The sequence below is a fragment of the Thamnophis sirtalis genome, unplaced genomic scaffold (assembly GCF_051295495.1).
Source record: "Thamnophis sirtalis isolate CommonGarterSnake01/CBP01778 unplaced genomic scaffold, rThaSir2_p1.2 scaffold_14, whole genome shotgun sequence".
Lineage (NCBI taxonomy): Eukaryota > Metazoa > Chordata > Lepidosauria > Squamata > Natricidae > Thamnophis > Thamnophis sirtalis.
In genome coordinates this window covers 36,200,658-36,219,142 of record NW_028261394.1, presented here as the reverse complement: position 1 = coordinate 36,219,142, position 18,485 = coordinate 36,200,658, and the positions used below count along the sequence as shown (strand labels likewise).

At 42.1% G+C, this 18,485-nt stretch overlaps 1 protein-coding gene and 1 long non-coding RNA gene across 2 annotated transcripts; one reads left to right on the top strand and one right to left on the bottom strand.

Moving 5' to 3' along the window:
* The first annotated feature begins 902 nt into the window (after nt 1-902).
* Nucleotides 903-5,377, top strand: LOC148042780 (uncharacterized). Its single transcript, XR_015698453.1, has 3 exons — nt 903-1,185; nt 1,358-1,473; nt 5,251-5,377. It is a non-coding gene; the product is annotated as an uncharacterized LOC148042780 (long non-coding RNA).
* On the bottom strand, nt 4,308-17,932 carry CA7 (carbonic anhydrase 7). Its single transcript, XM_087728874.1, has 7 exons — nt 17,851-17,932; nt 15,337-15,534; nt 13,780-13,898; nt 12,730-12,825; nt 10,528-10,590; nt 7,586-7,741; nt 4,308-5,360 (listed from the first exon to the last, which is right to left on the bottom strand). Exons 1-7 carry the CDS (start codon nt 17,888-17,890, stop codon nt 5,238-5,240), a joined length of 795 nt encoding a protein of 264 aa, XP_087585000.1. The 5' UTR covers nt 17,891-17,932; the 3' UTR covers nt 4,308-5,237.
* Between the last annotated feature and the right edge of the window lie 553 nt (nt 17,933-18,485).

Below are 18,485 nucleotides of genomic sequence, written 5' to 3'. Positions count from 1 at the left end.
TTTGTTGTAATTGAGTGTATCATCTGCACCTCTATAACTGCCTGGTTTGGTTCTGCAACCCAACAAAACAAGACAGAGACTTCAGAGGATAATTAGAAATGCAGAAAAAACAATTATTGCCAAATACTTGCCTTCCATTGAGAACCTGTATACTTGCACGAGTAAAAAAAAGGGTTGTGAAAATAACTACAGACCCCTCACATCCCGACATAAACTGTTTCAACTCCTACCCTCAAAATGGACTTATAGAGCAATGCACACCAGAATAACAAGACACAAGGACAGGTTTTTCCCCAACGCCATCACTCTGCTAAACAAACAATTCCCTCAACACTGTCAAACTAGTCACTAAGGCTGCATAACTATTACTATTAGTCTCCTCATCGTTCCTATCACCCATCTCCTCCCACTTATGACTGTATGACTGTAACTTTGTTGTTTGTATCCTTATGATTTATATTGATATCGATTGTTTCCTGATTGCTTATTTGTACCCCATGACTTTCATTAAGTGTTGCACCTTATGATTCTTGACGAATGTATCTTATCGTTTTATGTACACTGAAAGCATCTGCACCAAAGACAAATTCCTTGGCCAATAAAGAATTCTATTCTATTCTTGCAAACTGGGAGATTCCCCCACGCCTTTTAGTCAGCGTTTCCTTAACAAGCCTGGATGAAGTCGGTTTGCAATCCGGCTCAACCCTAACCCCACGCCCTGCCATCAGAACCCCGCTCTCCACCCACCCACCTACCTCAGTAAAAATAAAACAAAAACAAACAAACAAAAAAAGCCAGGAGCGCAGCCCCTGCAAACACGGAAAGCTCCACGTGCGCGCAAGTACCCCACGTTCTCCAAAGCCGCGTGTCGACCCGTGGCTCTTGGGGTCGAAGAAGGGAAAAAGCCGACAAGGAGCAGCCCCGCCTGGATACGAACCCGCCCTCTGCCAACCTCGCTTGTCCTCGGATGGCCTCACCGGCTGCCGCCCCTGTGATCAAAGCCGAGCCCGCGGGTGGAGGCTTGGTGCCCGCCAGGCCTTCCTGTGGATTCCGACGTTGCACGAGACAGAGGAGGAGGAGGAGAAAAACATGCAAGCTTACTCCCTGGGTCGCCCAGCGGTTTTCAGCGCCTTGCAAAGCGCTGCAAAAGCCGTTTTCTGCTCTTTGGGAATTAGCTGGTCAAAGGTACATCTTTAAAGGGATTTTGGATACGGTCGTTAAAACTAATCCATGAATAAACTCTGCCGCCTTTAAAGGTGAGGCGAGAGCATTTGGGTAGGATTTCACTGGGGCCCTAAACCAGAAAATCCATTTTTTGCTTCTTCTTCTTCTTTTTTTTTTTTTTTTTGGTGGACAGAAGGAACGAGGATGTTGATGGTGCAGATGGAAAAAAACCCAGGTTGACGTTTGTCACGTTTTTTCAGTTGCAAGCCTTTCCAAATCAGAGGTTGGGTTTTTTCCATCCTAAATCAGGTACTTGATCTGCTGCTGTGTACTGTTATAAATGTCAGTGAGTTGGTAATTTTTGGCTTAATTCCCTATTTAGATTTAGGGGAAATGCCAAAAGACAAAATGCATCTTAAAAAAAATAATACCAAAGCCCTTTTTAAAAAGATGTTGAATGACACTTTCAGTTATAATCAATTAAAAAGCTGATGTACTATAAACCTCTGGAGAGCCGTTTGGTTTAAAAAGCCCACTTGCGGTTGTAACATCTGTAGTAAAGAGTGAGTAGGTCTACAGTGTGGATTTTGGATCACATTTGGAAAAGGATCCCCAAGAGGTCAAGACACTTCTGATTTAATCTCAGTCATTACAACTATGAATAATAATAATCACAATATACAAAAACTCTCTAAGCATACTAATGTGCTAGGAATCCATTGGTGATTCCATTTTGCTGTCCAAATTCATGGAGACCTAACCCTAACCCTAAGTGGATCCCTGGTGGGATTTTCCCATGCATTTTTCCAGGAAACATAGATAAGTGTTGTGACTCAGCAGATGTCTTCTGTGAGTCTTTTCAGGATGCAAGATTAACACTGCAGCTGGGGCTTGTGCTTGGCGTGTTCTGGGGATAAAAGGACGGATGGTGCCACGCCCTGGTTGCAGGAGTCAACGTTCGTTCCTTGGTTTGTTCAACATTGATTGATCATCAGTCGTGGTTTATGTAAGATACACTTGGAAAAGTGCTTTGTTTCCTGTAATCCTGATCCAAGGCTACACTTGGAGAAGTGCATTGCTTGTAAGAGTTGTTTTGTATTCTGTTATCTGCTTGAAAGAGACTTTATTTCTGTTTATTTTTTGGGCTCGCAGCCAGTCCGAGCTGAGAACTGATAAAGAGAGTTCCTTTTACGTTTGTCTGCTTGCCATTTGTTAACCAGCTGAGAAGGGGGGACAGAACAGATAAGGCAGACTCAAAAAGCATGCACCCTCCTAACCATACCCCTGGGCTCCGAAACCATTGGCGATGTCCATTTTGCTCTCAGAATTCATGGTGTCCTAACCCTAAGTGGATTTTACTCCAGTGGGATTTTCCCATGTATTTCACCTGGAAACACAAATAGAATCCAAAAGTCTCCTAAGCATACCAATGTGCCAGGAATCCATTGGTGATGTCCATTTTGCTCTCCAAATTCATGGAGACCTAACCCTAAATGGATTATCCCCCCCAATGGGATTTTCCTATGTATTTTACCCAGAAACTGTCAATAGAAACAGAATGGCTCTGGCAAAAGAAAGCAAAAATAGTACCTATTGGGGCTTTGCAACCAAAACAATCTGGAGCTGCACTTGAATACTATCAGCATTGACACAATCACCATCGGTCAACTGCAAAATGCAGCTTTATTTGGAATAGCTTACATCTCACCACGATACCTTTAATATTATTAAACAAGAACCTTTATCGTGAGTCCTTGAGAAACACTTGGGAGATGGGCATATGTGCCAAATCCAGTCTGAACCTCTCCCTGACTTTGTGACGAGCATAATAATTTAAATTTTGCATTATTAAATGATTTGGGGGGGGGGAGGGCAACTTTACAACAAAGCTGAAAATTTGGAGTATTAAGTATAAGTATGATCTTTATTGTCATTGTACTTAAATGCAATGAAATTCTCTACTCTTGTAAAAAAGAATGGAGAATACACCCAATACCTGAGCAAATGGGGAACTCAGAGTCCTATGAGTCTGAACCGCCTCTTGTGGTCTCTAGAAACTCAGCTATTTAATGATATATGACATGTACTGTTTGGAAAGGCTTAGACTAAATCACAAGCATTACATTAAAGAAGGAAAACAAGTTCCCGTGTAAGCTTTGAAGAACCATCATTAGTGGTTGGATTGGTTTGGTTAGAGCTCAGTGCAGGGGTGGGCTGCTGGGAGTTCGGTAGAACCTCTAGCTAAGATTCTGTGCAGTTCGGAGAACCCCCAAATCCCACTCCTGGCTGGCCCTGCCCACCCCTCCCTGTCCCTCCCAGGAGTCCCCACGTGGCCCGTTTTGGATGCAGGTAAGTGCAGGGCGCGCAGGGAGGTTTGGGGAGGGCAAAAAACAAGCCTACTGGAAGTTTGGGAAGAGGGCTTCCGGAGCCTAGGGAGGCCATTTTCGCCCTCCCTAAGGCTTGAGAAAAGTCTCCGGAGCCCGGGGAGGGCAAACCCCCCCCCCATGGTGCAGGAGACCAACTAGGCCACACCCACTATGGCCACGCCCACCCAACAACCAGGCAGAGGCCCCCTTGCTAAAATTTTTGAAGCCCACCCCAGGCTCAGTGAAATGTGTAAACTCAGCATTTTGAAGCTTATTCAAGAAAACATGGCTGCCACAAGGGCCAACTTACTTACCCAAGCACTCTAGGCAGGACAAGAAACAATGGATGAACACTTATCACTCTCCCGGCCTTTCGTAAAGCCACCAAGACCTGGCTGTTCCGGCAGGCCTGGGGCTGTTGATCAATATCCAGCCCCACTTAGACGGAATGCACGATGTGGAATTTTAATAATTGTATCTTATTTTTTAACTTTTAAATGTTTCTTTCTACTTTGCCTGTAAGCCGCCCAGAGTCCCAAGGGAGTGGGCGGCATACAAATCTTATTAAACTAAACTATTAAACTAAAACTAAACTAGCCAAGGAGAGAAGCAACCTAGAACTAAGGAGAACATTTCTAACAGTGAGAACAATTAACCAGTGGAACAAATTGTCTTTGGAAATTGTAGATACCCCAATATTGGAGGTTTTAAAAAAAAGACTTGACAACCATCTATCAGAAATGGTATAGGTCTCCTGCAAGAACTGGGCGTTGGACTAGAAAACCTCCAAGGTCCCTTCCAACTTTGTTAGCTGTTGTTATCTAGGTCTGTAAAGTCCTGGAATGAATGAATGGGTGGTTTTCAAACTGACACCATCCCTTTCTATTATCCTTGCTGGTTAGGACCAAGTTGGAGTTTTAGGTAAGCAGCATTTTTGAAGGACTATGGTTCTCTATCCTTGGCAAATATCTTCAAAAAGGATTGTCTGAAGCAGAAAAACATAGCATGAAGGGCAATGAAGTTCGAGGAAAGCATTGAAGTATTGATGGCTTTAGTCAAGCACAAATTTCTCTTGCTTATTTTAGGCTTTGCGGCTATAAAAGCACATCAGAGGACGGCTGATACTGATGGGTGTGAAAAATATATTGCCCTTTAATACCCATTAATTTTCAGCTAGAAACATTGAAGGGCTTTTCATTCTGTTTTCCTAAATTATCCAACTTTTTCTACAAGTGGGTGACAGGTAATGTGAACATAAAATGATTTCAGTTCTCCAAAATGCTGGTCCTTCCATAATCCAAGGAACATCACAGACAAGCTGGGGGTATTGGACATCACTTGCACTGTTCAATAGTTCAGGGGGGGAGAATTATGGATGGATGGATGGATGGATGGATGGATGGATGGATGGAAGGAAGGAAGGAAGGAAGGAAGGAAGGAAGGAAGGAAGGAAGGAAGGAAGGAAGGAAGGAAGGAAGGCAGGCAGGCAGGCAGGCAGGCTCAGGTTCTTAAAAGCATCTTCTGTGGAGGTCTGGAGTGATATGGATGCTTTTCAAGATATCTTGAAATAGATAAAATCATGTCAAAGTCAATAGATGTCCTGTAGCCATCTTGCATTTTACAGCCTTGGATGCAAATCAGTCTTAAGTCGGCTGATTTTAGAAACCCTCTGTGTTGTTCCTTCTCCTTTTCATTCATTTGTTCTTTTTATACCTTGAAGGATGCACGAACGACCCTTCCTTTAAGAGGCTGAGGAGGCCGAAAATTATTCACCATTGGGATTTTTTCATCTTCCTCCATCGTAAAAAGAAGACTTCTGAATTTCTCCATCTGTAAACGCACACGAGACGGCGTTACAGCTAGAAACAAAGTCTGTAACAATGCCAACAAGCAAATCATACTAAAAAAAATATCCCTGAACACTCTTTCATCGTTTTTTATTTCGTTCTGTTCATCCAGTCATACTCATAACTAGGCTATTTATCCAGGGTTGTTTGGGAGGTGAGGTTTGCAACAGATTTGCAAAATTTGATTTTAAAGAATTAAAGCATCCTAACAGCTGGAGAAATACAAAAAGAAGTCTACATGTTAGTATAATACACAATGCTTTTAAACCTGAGATACAGCAACACAAAAAAGGGAATTTATATAAGGCCTAAGTACTGCAGTTAAAGAGGGAAAACAATTTCACTGGAAACACAATATAGCCCAGCTTAATGGCAATCAAAACGTAAGTCCTTACCTGCTGCTTTTAAGACTTTTTTCTCTTAAAGATTACATTTAGACAGTGACGTGTGGTGAGCTTTATGGCTGGTGAGGCAGCTTTTTAGACTCGTGGACTTCAACTCCCAGAATTCCATAGCCAGGCATGCTCAGTTCCGATTTAAAGCGACAGCATTTTCCCCCCTTGCAAGATAAGTTTTCCCATTCTTTTTCTTCTCCCTCCCCCTCCTTCTTCCCTCTCCCCTCTCTCAAACAGACACACGCACACAGAGAAGTTGGATCCCTCTCTCACTCACTCACTCTCAAACAAACACAAACACAGAAGTTGGATTGGATATATTTTCCAAAGGCTTGAAAGCAGCTCCTCTGCCTTCCCCGCCCCCCTTCCCCTGCTGCCTTCCAATCGGTGCCTTTGATTGTGAATCACGTTGTCTTTTCAAACTTGTAATCAGTGAAGCTGGGCTTATATACTTCTATCCAGCTCTCTGTGTGTATGTGTGTGTGTGTGTGCGTGTGTGCGCGCATGTTTGAAAAGGCAACGTGGTTCTGCCAGAGCTCTGAGTCAGACTGAGCTAGTTGCGCCCAGAGAACTCTAAAAAGCCTCTAAAAATGCCCTCTACAGGAGGCGAGAGAACACGTGCCTCCTTTGCATACGAATTTTTTCGCTTTTTAACCCTTGCCTAACTCTTAAAAGGCGAAAAATTGCTTATGCATAGGAGGCCCCTAGTTCTCTCGCCTCCTCCTATAGTTAACACTAAGCACTGTTCCAAGTCACTGTGACTTGGAATCTGGCAGCAACTACCTTGGCTTTAATTATTTTAAAAACATTCTTTAAAATTCTTTCCTTTTCCTCATGACTGGTGAGGCCACGCCTCCCCTGCCTCTAGTGACTGCACATCCCTGCATTTAGAGATAATGAGAATAATTTAACAGATATACAATCCATCTTAACCACAGTTTAATAAAAGCTCTGTGGCCAAGTGAATGCAGTTCATTCTACAGATGTTAACCGTAGATGGACAACATTAAGATCCTGCTGCCTCCTTTGAATTTTTTTGTTTTCAGTCTTTATAAAGAACGTTTTAAATATGCAAAACTGGGCCACTCCTTTTCTTAATCTCACAGTGCTCTTTAAGACCACACCACTATGATTTGCCAGAAAAAAAATCAAATACAGGTGGTCCTCAACTTACAACAATTCATTTAGTGACTGTTGGAAGTTATGCCAGCACTAAAAATGTGACTTATAGCCTTGGTCACATGATCGAAATTCAGATGCTTGGCAAGTGACTCATATTTATGATCGTTGCAGTGTCCCAAGGTCGCTTCTTCTTGTGACTTTTTGATAAGCAAAGTCAAAGAGGAAGTCAAATTCCTCTTAAGGAACTTAACTGTGTTGCTAACTTAACAACAGCAATGATTCGCTGAACTGTGGCAAGAAAAGTCGTGAAATGAGGCAAAACTGATTTAACTGTTTCCCTTAGCAACAGAAATTTTGGGTTCAATTGTGGTCGTAAGTGGTACCAGTATGAACAATGTTAATTCCCTGCTGATTTTCAATGGAACCTGCCTCCACGCATAAATAAACCTACTTATAAATCCCTCTCCAAAATGATAATTTTTTAAAATCATGGAGGAAAAAAACAATCAATTTATCTGGATAGGATAACTAAATCTTTTGCAGCTTGGTTGCTGAAAGGGCATTTCCAGGAGAATAACTGGTGTGTGTGTGTTTTTTTTAAATACAGCATTTTCTCCTGACAACTCTCTAGAAGAATATTTTCCATAAACATGGCACAACTACATTCTCATCACTCACCCGCAAGATTTACCTGTTTCTCTGATATTTGGATAGCTTCCTTCATTACTATCCAGGTTACACTCTCATGAAGAGGTGGCGTTGTCAAAGATCCAGCATAAGTCCAGTACTTTTTGCCAGAGGGAAGCAGAGTGCTTGGGTTGAAAGATCTGAATTCAGCTTTTGTTCCCTAGGAGAAGTTTCAACAGGAAGGAGAACACTTGACATTTTAAAATAAGATAAAATTAAAAGACAAGTTCACTAGAGAAAGCAATTACTGTGTGTTTGGAAGAGTTGGCGTAAGCAGGGGTGAAATTCAGTGGGTTCTGACAGGTTCTGGAGAACCAGTAGCGGAAATTTTGAGTAGTTTAGAGAACCGGCAAATACTACCTCTGGCTGGCCCCAAAGTGGGCAGGAATGGAGATTTTGCAGTATCCTTCCCCTGGAGTGGGGAGGGAATGGAGATTTTGCTGTATCCTTCCCCTGCCATGCCCACCAAGCCATGCCCACAGAACCGGTAGTAAAAAAAAGTTGAATTCTACCACCGAGTAAAAGGAAACCAGGCCACCAAAGGACACAGTGGCTGGACACCAGCCAGATCATAGAAAAATTCAAAGAAGTGGTGCAAGATCAGAAGACGTGAAGAGATCTGGCTCACAGAAACGCCAAGAGTCAGATATCACTGAATGGATATCATCATCATCATCATCATCATCATCATCATCAAGAGACGACTAAAGATGCAAATGAAAATGATTTTTTTAAAAAAACCTCTTGGAAACTACAAAAAAACAAGAACGAGGGAAGCAAAACCCCCAAAGGACTAACAGAACTAAAAACTTGGTTCCACACTGAACTTGTGAAAAGAGACACAAAATGGATCTCTGATATGAAATGATCTAAGGAAAAAAAAACACAAAACCAGATGCCTTACCAGAATCACACTATATATATATATATGTTCTTTTATTTGTGCTGATAAATAAATAAAGGGAGACTAGTATAGATCTATTTCAAGCTATTTAGCTCTCATCAGCTAGCCATACCCTTACTGGGATTTGTACCTGGGCTATATGGCATACTAGGCATACCAGGCAGAGATCTTAGTCATTAGGCCACAGGCTCTTATCCATTATCAGCGAAGCCAGGGTGAAAGGTATCTATTAGATTTTTACAACCCCTGGTAAGCCCCAATTATGGGAGGAAGCTTTTAAACTTTCAGAGTATATATATATATATATATATATATATATATATATATATATATATATATATATATATATATATATATATATATATATATATATATATATATATATATATATATATATATATATATATTGCTCTGAAAGTTTAAAAGAATTTTATAAAAGTTAGAAATCTTGGTTTTTTTGGTTTTTTTGCATGAGTAATGTAATATAATTCACATCCCGGCTCCAAAATAAAAATGTAAAAAACCAACGCCATAGGTGTCAGTTTTGCATTATGATAATATAGCTAAAAGAATACATGAAGCAGGTGCAGAAAATATTGAGCATCGAGATAAGTATATAGACATGCACACTTCTATAAATATTATGGCTTCCACAGTTTAATTGGATTTAACTTCCGTAATTCACTTAAGCACAATTGATTTCCATAGGTTACTTCCAAGGGCATTAATTCTGGATTCAATCTAAAATGTCCAGCAGAACACAACTACAACATCCCTTCCTCTTGTTATTGCAAAGCTTAATCTTTCTTATATATGCAAGAAAGGTGCAGTTGTGTTGGATTTGATTCCATAAACTTGCTTGAAGAAAGCAGGGCAGCAAATGTAGTATTCGTCTGAGCTCCATAGAATAGCTGTGTCCTTTTGTAGGATTGTGAGTACAATCCCAGGAAAAGATGCTGCTGATTTGAAGAGTTCCAGATGGTTGCCATGTCTCAACCTTCATGAGCTCTGAAGCACCTATTCAAATCTACTTCCTCCTTAGAGAAGTAGTACTGAGGAAAGACAGTAGAAGGAAAACTCCAATGTCTACTTTAGAATTTTATTATATGTTCATGTGATTTGTCTTTCCCTTTCTTCCCTATCAAGCTCGAAAATTTGGCCTTGACAACTACGCCACCTACAATCTGACCTAAGCATAGCACACAAAATTGTCTGCTACCATGTCCTACCTGTCAATGACTACTTCATCTTCAACCTCAATAATACACGGGCAAAAACAATTGATACAAACTCAAACTTGATGCAGAAAATGCGACTTCAGCAACAGAGTGGTCAACACCTGGAATGCTCTACCTGACTCTGTTGTTACATCCTCAAACCCTCACAGCTTCAACCTTAAACTGTCTACCATGGACCTCACCCCATTCCTAAGAGGTCCTTAAAGGGGACATGCATAAGCGCATCAGTGTGCCTACGGTCCCTGTTCTATTGTCCCCATTTATTTGTATTCATTTCTTTGTTCATGTCCATGTTCATACCTATACCTGCTATCTTGCACATGTTTGACAAATAAATAAACAAATAAACATACAGTATATCAGGCTCACTGAAATCCTGTTGTAAAGTTAGATATTAAGCTTCAGTAGTGTTTGACTTAGGTCAAAATAGGGTTGATAGTTTGTAGTTCAAAATATAATGGAAATCTGGCATGCTATTTGAATCAGACCATTACATGAAACCATGATGTTTTGTAGGAGTCAGTAGACATCCTTCTGAAGAAAGTCTTATTCAGCCTAGAAGTTCTAGAGAAGTTCTGGTTGATTCCAACCACTGTTGAGAAAGTAAGTGGAGTTTGTCCACAGGGAGCCCTGGAAGAAACAGATTATCTGGATCGCTTAAAGTGATGTTGCAGGCCAAGGCATATCTAACAACTGACTCAAAATGTCCATGAAAGAACAGTGAACATAACAGAGAAAAACTCAATAAGAAATGTCAACATTCATGTTCATATAATTCAAGAGCAATCTATGTTGAAAACTTACTTTATATTTGACCATATAGAAGGCATCAGTCAATCGGTTCATAGTAGTATGTTCTTCTCCAACCTAAATGTTGAAAAAGCCAGAGGAGATACAATATGAAAGTAGAGGCAATTACAATACAGAGTAAGTTAATAATTTCTTCAGTCTGTGGCTTGTAGACTCCTGCTTTACCCACAATTCTTGAAACCATTCAACTTTTTAGAAACACTATGTTGTTGTTAGTTGCAAAGTCATGTCCAACCCATTGCAACCCAATGGACAACGTTACTACAGGTCTTCCTGTCCTCTACCAACCCCTTTATGCATTACTGCCTTGTTGTGGTGAAGGGGCTTGCATAGCTCAATGAAGTTATGAGCTATGCCGTGCAGGGCCACCCAAGATGGACAGGTCATAGCAGAGGGCTCTGACAAAAAAATGATCCACTGGAGAAGAAAAAGGCAACCCACTCCAGTCTCTTTGCCATGAAATCCCATGGACAGAAACACTCTGAGGTTACGATAAAAGGGAAGGTGATCACACCTTCCTTTTTCTTTTCCCTGTGCCTAGAATGACTTTCTGAGGGCGGTGTGCCTAAAATGACACTAACTCATTCACTTATATTCCTCTCGTGTAAACCCATGTTTTTGGCACTACTCTCTCTTAACCCAGTTCACTTCCCAGTTTTGTTCACATAGTAAAAAACCGTGACCCGACAAAAGGGCGAACGACAAAACCGCGCTGACTAAACCGCGTCGCTAAAACCGCGACGTCATCAACGCAGCGACGACAACGCGGCGACAACAGCGCGGAGACAGAAGGGCGATTTCAGTCGACAGAGGGGCGATTTAAGTTAAGGTAAGGGTTAGGTTTAGGGTTAGGTTTAGGGTTAGGTTTAGGGTTAGGTTTAGGGTTAGGTTTAGGGTTAGGTTTAGGGTTAGGTTTAGGGTTAGGTTTAGGGTTAGGTTTAGGGTTAGGTTTAGGGTTAGGTTTAGGGTTAGGTTTAGCGTTACGTTTAGGGTTAGGTTTAGGGTTAGGATTAGCGTTACGTTTAGGGTTAGGTTTAGGGTTAGGGTTAGGGTTAGGGTTAGGGTTACGTTTAGGGTTAGGGTTAGGGTTAGGTTTAGTTTTACAGCGTGCTTCTGTTGCCGTGCTGTTGTCGGCGCCATTCAGTGCTCATTCGTCGGAGCGCTTTAGAACACGCGGTTTTGTCACTGCGGTTTAGTCGGGCGCGGTTTTGTCGTTCGCCCTTTTGTCGGTGAACCGTAAAAAATAGGAGGAGAGGGCATTAGGTACCCTGCTTTGAGGTGTACCCTACCAAAATGGTGGAATACCAATCAAAACACATCAATTATAAAATAAGTAAATAAAATATCCTTTCAGACTTGATTGCCTCCTGGTGTACATTTTCAAGATGGAAAGCCTGTTCGTGTCTGCACAGAGAGAAACTCATAGCATTGCAGGCACTGTAGAAGACTCATGTTGACTGATGGGGCCAAACATTTCAGCAGGAGGCTGCCAAATAGCAATAGCACTTAGACTTATATACCGCTTCATTGTGCTTTGCAGCCCTCTCTAAGCCGTTTTGCAGAGTCATCATCTTGCCCCCAACAATCTGGATCCTCATTTTACCAACCTCGGAAGGATGGAAGGCTGAGTCAACCTTGAGCCTGGTGAGATTCGATCTGCCAAACTGCTGGCAGCCAGTGATCAGCAGAAGTAACCTGCAGTACTGCACTCTAACCACTGCACCGTTGAGGCTCTAACCATTGACATCCCCCTTTTCCAACTAACAGATTTTACTGGAAATGTGTTATTATCCGGATTCTTCTGGATGTGTAGCCTTGTGGTTGTCTATCCTTTTACACTGACATGTTCACCTTTTGTGTTAAGCTGTGTGCTTCATGACGGTTTGCTGAAGAGAGTGAACTATGCTTTTTGTTTTTACTTAATGCAAGCCAGAAGCCAGGATTTTCAAACCAGGACTGTCTTTACTTAACATATTGGAGAAAAAACCCCAATCACATGATGGCAAAGGAAAAGTGTGACCTCAAATGCTGTATATCTGGGGTGTCCAATCTTGGCAACTTTAAGTTCTATGGACTTCAATTCCAGAATTCTAGGAGTTGAAGTCCACAAGTATTAAAAGTTGCCCCGATTGGACACCTTTGCTGTGCAACATGTGTTGATGGGTGGTAAGCATATAACACATATAGGCTGCTCACCTCTAAGAAAACCCCAATCACGGCAAGGCCATCTGCGGCAACTACAGCTTCTCCAAATGTTGGGTATTTCTTGGCATTCCAGTGTACTAAATGGAGCTTGGGAGGAGAACCAGACAACACCGTTACTCAAAACATAAACACACCAAGGTATTATTCTTCCTATCCCTGACCACATCAAGCAGGTGAGCTGAAATTTATTGCTTTGTCCAAAAAAGAAAGTTGGATTTTTGGAAGGTCCAATAAGATTGGCAGATAGTTATTTTTCACCAGGTAAGTCAGGAGGAAATGCTAAGGAAACTCCAGCTTTAGAAAAAGTGTTCAGAGAAGCTGACTCCCAATTCCCCAGCCAGCCAATCCTTTAACCGTGGTGGTTGGGGAATTCTGGGAGTTGTCCACACAACCCTTAAATTCGCTAGGGCTGAGAAACACTGCTCTAGATATCCACATTTGTGAATTAAAAATATGAACTCAGATCAGCAACTGCCACTGAATCTTTTTGCAGACACCGGATTCAGATAGAGAAAAATAAAGGAACAAGAAGATTTGCAGGATATTAACATTTAATGTAAAAGGAAGTCCTAAAAAAAAAAAAAAATCCAAAAAGGATTCAGGAAGGAGAGGCCTGACAACATAAATGCAGTTTGCTTACCTGTGGCTTAATATATTAAGGTGACCTACCTACTGGAATTTCCAAACCATAGTTTATGAATAGGCATGTGTGAACACAGCCATGGTTAAGCAAAGCATAATGTGTCATGTGAAATTTTACTTGTGGGAAATTAACTTTTTGAATTGGCTATTTGCTGTTTTTCACATTCTTGCTAAACAATGATAAAGAAAAATCCAATAGGACCATTTTTATACAGAACTATTAAAATAACTTTATTTTTAGGTGATTGTATAATCTATACTGGGCACAAAGCTTTGCTTTTAAAAATCTGGAGACCTTTTAGCAATTTTTGGCTAATCTGAAAGGTCCAAAGATGCTCCGTCTCCTTTAAGCTTTGTTTTGTACACAGCTTTGCTCCGCCAAGATTGATAATAACTCACCTCGCAAGGAAAAGATTTCCCATTAATGGTATGTTCGGACCCCAACTTCTGGCTTGTCCCCCAGTGAAAATGGAATTGTTTCAGCCTGTAAGGATTTTGCAAGGGGCCTCCACTAATAGCTGGAACCAAAAAAAAAAAGCAGGAATTGATAGATGTTCCGTTAGAGTAGTAACAATCAGGTACTCCTTTCTTCCCATCTTCATTGGCCAAAGGCAGAGGACAAAAGGGCAGGTGGTGTAGTGGTTAAGGCAGAAGCTGGGACAAGTAACGGGAGCTCACTCCATTACGCGGCACTAGGGATTCAACTGCCAAACTGCCGACCTTTCTGATCAACAAACTCAGCGTCTTAGCCACTGAAGTGAAAAACGAAAGGGTTTACAAGGAGAGTTTCTGTAACAGACAACCGGACACTTTCTAGGTTTATAGTTTTATTTACAACACACACAGCAGTGTACAAGCAGAAACAGAAATGGTCCTTTTTCAAAACAGTAGGTTTTGCCTCCAAAACCCCAGAAAGTTCCATGTTGTAATGTGCATTCCACTCAGTCTTAAGCTCCAAAACTCCTTGACTGGCTCCAATATCAAATTAAGCCACTTTGCTTAACCAGAGTTTATTGAGTATGTAACAATTGTCTAGTTTCACACCACAGCCATAAATGATGTAATGATTTCTTACTTTCCTGTGGAAACAAATAATATGATAACACCCAAGATTATCCACAGAAGCCCCGACTTCCAGATGCCCAATTCCAAAGTCCAAAATTATTTTAACTGGTTCACCGACAAAAGGGCGAATGACAAAACCGCGCCCGACTAAACCGCGGTGATAAAACCGCGTGTTCTAAAGCGCTCCAACGAATGAGCACTGAATCGTGCCAACAACAGTGCGGCGACAGAAGCGCGCTGTAAAACTAAACCTAACCCTAAACCTAAACCTAACCCTAAACGTAACACTAAACTTAACCCTAAACCTAACCCTAAACATAACGCTAAACCTAACCCTAACCCTAACCCTAAACCTAAACCTAACCCTAAACCTAACCCTAACCCTTACCTTAACTTAAATTGCCCCTCTGTCGACTGAAATCACCCTTCTGTCTCCGCGCTGTTGTCTCCGCGCTGTTGTCGCCGCGTTGATGACATCGCGGTTTTAGCGACGCGGTTTAGTCGGCCACGGTCTTGTCATTCGCCCTTTTGTCGGGTCATGATTTTAACTGTTGGGGCTGGAATGCACTGGCTGAAATCTGTGCAAAGTCATCCATTTTAGTGCCCTCAAGGACACCCAGTGTTAACGCTGTGCTGAGATGTGCAGTTTTTCCCTTGCAAAAGAGGCTTTTGATGTATTATGCTTGAGAATCTTTCCAATTCCACATATCAGTTCCATCTGAATGGCCCTAGAGATGAAATAAATTTCTGAAGATCGCTGGAATTCCAATTCATCTTGGAGCCCTAACTGTTTCTTTGGTTCATTTTATGGTGGTCCTAGATTATATCTTGTGTAGAAAGTGTGTGTGTGTGTGTTTGTGAAGGTTTTAAAAATCAATACACTCTACTCACCTGTTTTGTCATCTACATCCTTGAAATCTACCATGACTGAATGTCCATTGTTGGAGATACCAAGAGATGAATCCGATTCATAGGAAATATTGAGAGGCTTCAAACTGGGGTCATAGATAGCTTGCGTGGAAATGATATCAATTGGAGATTGACGGCTGCCTTGGGCAACGGGATAAGACTTATACCATAGAGAAGGTCCTTTGGGGAGAAAGAAACAACAGCTAAGAATGTCTTTCAAAATCATGGAACTTGTTCCACTTCCCCCTACATGTTTGGAGTCCTAGTCAGTTGAAGTTGACACATTAGCACGGAACTCTTTTGTTGAGGAGCTCAACAAAAGAGAAAAATGTTGCAAGTTCAGAAGGAGGATTCTTAGCTTACAAAAGTTACCGCTGCAACTCCTGGCATTTCCTGTGAAAAGATTTGGAATTGGGGCAGGAGATAGGAGAGATTTATGGAGATCAGCTGCAGCCACATGATGATAGCCCCTACTTTTAAGGCACACTTGGATTTCTGCTTGTTCACAGTGCAAACCATAAAGCTATTACATCTGATGGAGTTGATAGTGATGTCTTTGGCAGAGACATAAATCTAACGTGCAATTCATCAAAGGTAATATGCTCACGGTTAAAACAACTACTAAGTCAATTAGAATCCTTATCTCTTTTTGCCTGGTTTGGGATGAGTTTCAGTACAGATTAACAGAGTTGGCATCCCCTAAGCTTGATTGTTTGCTTGTACACATGTGGTTGAGTGCACATGGCTACTTCTGCTGCCTGCCGGCTGCCTGCAATTTGGCAGTTCGAATCTCATCAGCTCAAGGTTGCCTCAGCCTTCCATCCTTCCAAGGTGGGTAAAATGAGATTGTTGGGGGCAAGAGGCTGACTCTATAAACCGCTTAGAGAGGGCTGTAAAGCACCGTAAAGTGGTATATAAGTGTAAGTGCTATAGCTATTGTTACCAACTAGGTCAGTGATGGGGAACCTTTTTGGCACCAAGTGCCGAAAAGGGAGTGTGCGCACGCTCGTCGGGACAGCAACCCAGAAGAGGAACTGTCCAGGGGGCATGAACCTCTAGGGTTTCCAGTGTATGCATGCACATCGGCCAGCTAGTTTTCTGGTTTCTGGCCAGTGGTGGGCTCCTACAGGTTCAGACCGGTTCTGCCGAACCGGTAGTAGTTTGGTGGCCTGAATCGCTAGAACTGGCAGTGACCCAGGCTTGCCACGCCCCTGAATTGGTTCCCCCATCTTGTTGTTTGCTTCTGCGCATGCACAGAGCAATTTTTATTGCTCTGCACATGCGCGCGCATGCTTTGCACACCCAGAAGCAAACCAGCAATAGTAACTGATGGAATCCACCCCTGTGGCGCGCACGCATGCGCAATGACCAACTGGCCGCTGCACATGCTCACACTGGAAAATGGACAGTTCTTCCAATTTCCCGCACTGGCACATGCCTGAAGGCCAGCTGATCGTCATGCGTGCGTGCATGCCAGAAACCCAGAAGAGGAACAGGCAATGCCGCACATGCCAGGCAACATAGCTCCGCGTGCCACTTTGGGCATGTGTTCGCCCTCATGGAACTAGGTTGTACTCCTCAATGCAGATGGTGATCTATGCACTGATGATGTTACCTAGTTGGTTAATGAACTCTCCGAGGGATCCTTGGTGGTGCTCTCTGAGCTTGGTTGTTTTGATGCATGCAGACTTTTCATTAACCAAACTAGGTGACATCATCAGGGCTAGATCTTTCCCCCTTATCACTCAATTGGTCTGGGATAAGCCACAGAGAAGAAGTCCATGTGCAGAACTCAACAGTACTGATTGAAACCTGTCTTCAACCCTGGGTCAGTATCCTCAATTACCCCCAAAGGCATCAGATATAGTTACTCCTCCAACATCCTCTTGCCACTTCCTACCACCTGGTTACTGAAGTAGTTGCCTTCTTAAGACTGATAGTATGTAGTCGCTCCTAAATCACTCCTCTTCCGGGCCAAACTGCTTGGGGAGCATTTGTTTCCGATGCCTTATTTTAAAAATGCGACTTATTCCTTCATCAGCGTTAGAGTACCCATATTCTATCGGCTCCCCCCCCCCCCCGGTTTGCTTTGCATCCAGAATAATGTTTGATCAGCATTGCTTGCAACCATCTTTTGAATGGGTTTCCATATTTGGAAAAGCAGATAGAAAAGGACCCCAGCTCAGCAAAAGTACTCAGAAGGACTACAGCCACAGAACGCTTATTTCCTAATAATAATAATAAAATAAAAAACGTTACCAAAAAAATATATAAATCAGATAATATTTTGACCCAGTGATAATGTAAAAGCCACTTTAAAGTTAACCCTTTTGTCCCCTGTTGTTTATTGCCTGATGGTCGTGGGATTTGGGGTGTAGGGGTGAACCCAAGAAGTACGATATAACTCTTCTGAGTAGAAGGAAGAAAAGATCAGATGCAGGAAAAAAGAGAGAGAGAGAGAAAGAGAGAAGGGGAAGGGTTGTGCAAATCACCTACCATCTTTCTGGCTGTATCCCCAGCAGTTATGGCCTGTCATTATGTGGGTTGCTTCCTTCTGCCCGGCTGCCAGATCATTTAATCCCAACTGCATCAGCTTACCTGCCTTTATAACAGCTCACTTACAGTTTGGCTCTTAAAGAGACAGCAGCGAATTCTTCTATTAAATCCACTTAGAATTTATATATGTGCAGGGGGGAAAAACATAAACTACAGCATTTTTCCTTCATGTGCAGATTACGGATTGTCATTCTTCAGGTTAAGAGGCCCGTCAACAAGGACCGCATGGGACACGGGAGACTTCGGTGTGCGATTGGGATATTTCTGCACTGAGGAAGTCTTATGCATGGGCTGATTACCCTAAGATGATTAATAGTTCTGCTGAATTTAAAGCCAGTTGGAAAGCAGGAGCAAAGATGCTTTTTTTAAAATTGTTCAAAACACAGTTGGGATTCAAAACACACTGGAGTCAGAATGGGGATTTCTTATTCCTTTGGAATGGAATGAAGGGTTGGTGGATATGAACTAGCCTGAGAACCCATTTTTTGAATTTGTTAAACCTTTTGTACCATTTGGGCTAGGGACGTGGTGACTCAGTGGCTAAGATGTTGAGCTTGTCAATCAGAAAGGTCGGC

Bases quoted from the DNA above. Each gene is read 5' to 3' on its own strand.
- CA7 (XM_087728874.1), bottom strand. From the start codon at position 17,890: ATGACAGGCCATAACTGCTGGGGATACAGCCAGAAAGATG. The intron at 15,535-17,850 runs GTAGGTGATTTG...TTCTCCCCAAAG, and splicing joins GGGATACAGCCAGAAAGATG to GACCTTCTCTATGGTATAAG. The intron at 13,899-15,336 runs GTGAGTAGAGTG...TTTTGGTTCCAG, and splicing joins GGATGTAGATGACAAAACAG to CTATTAGTGGAGGCCCCTTG.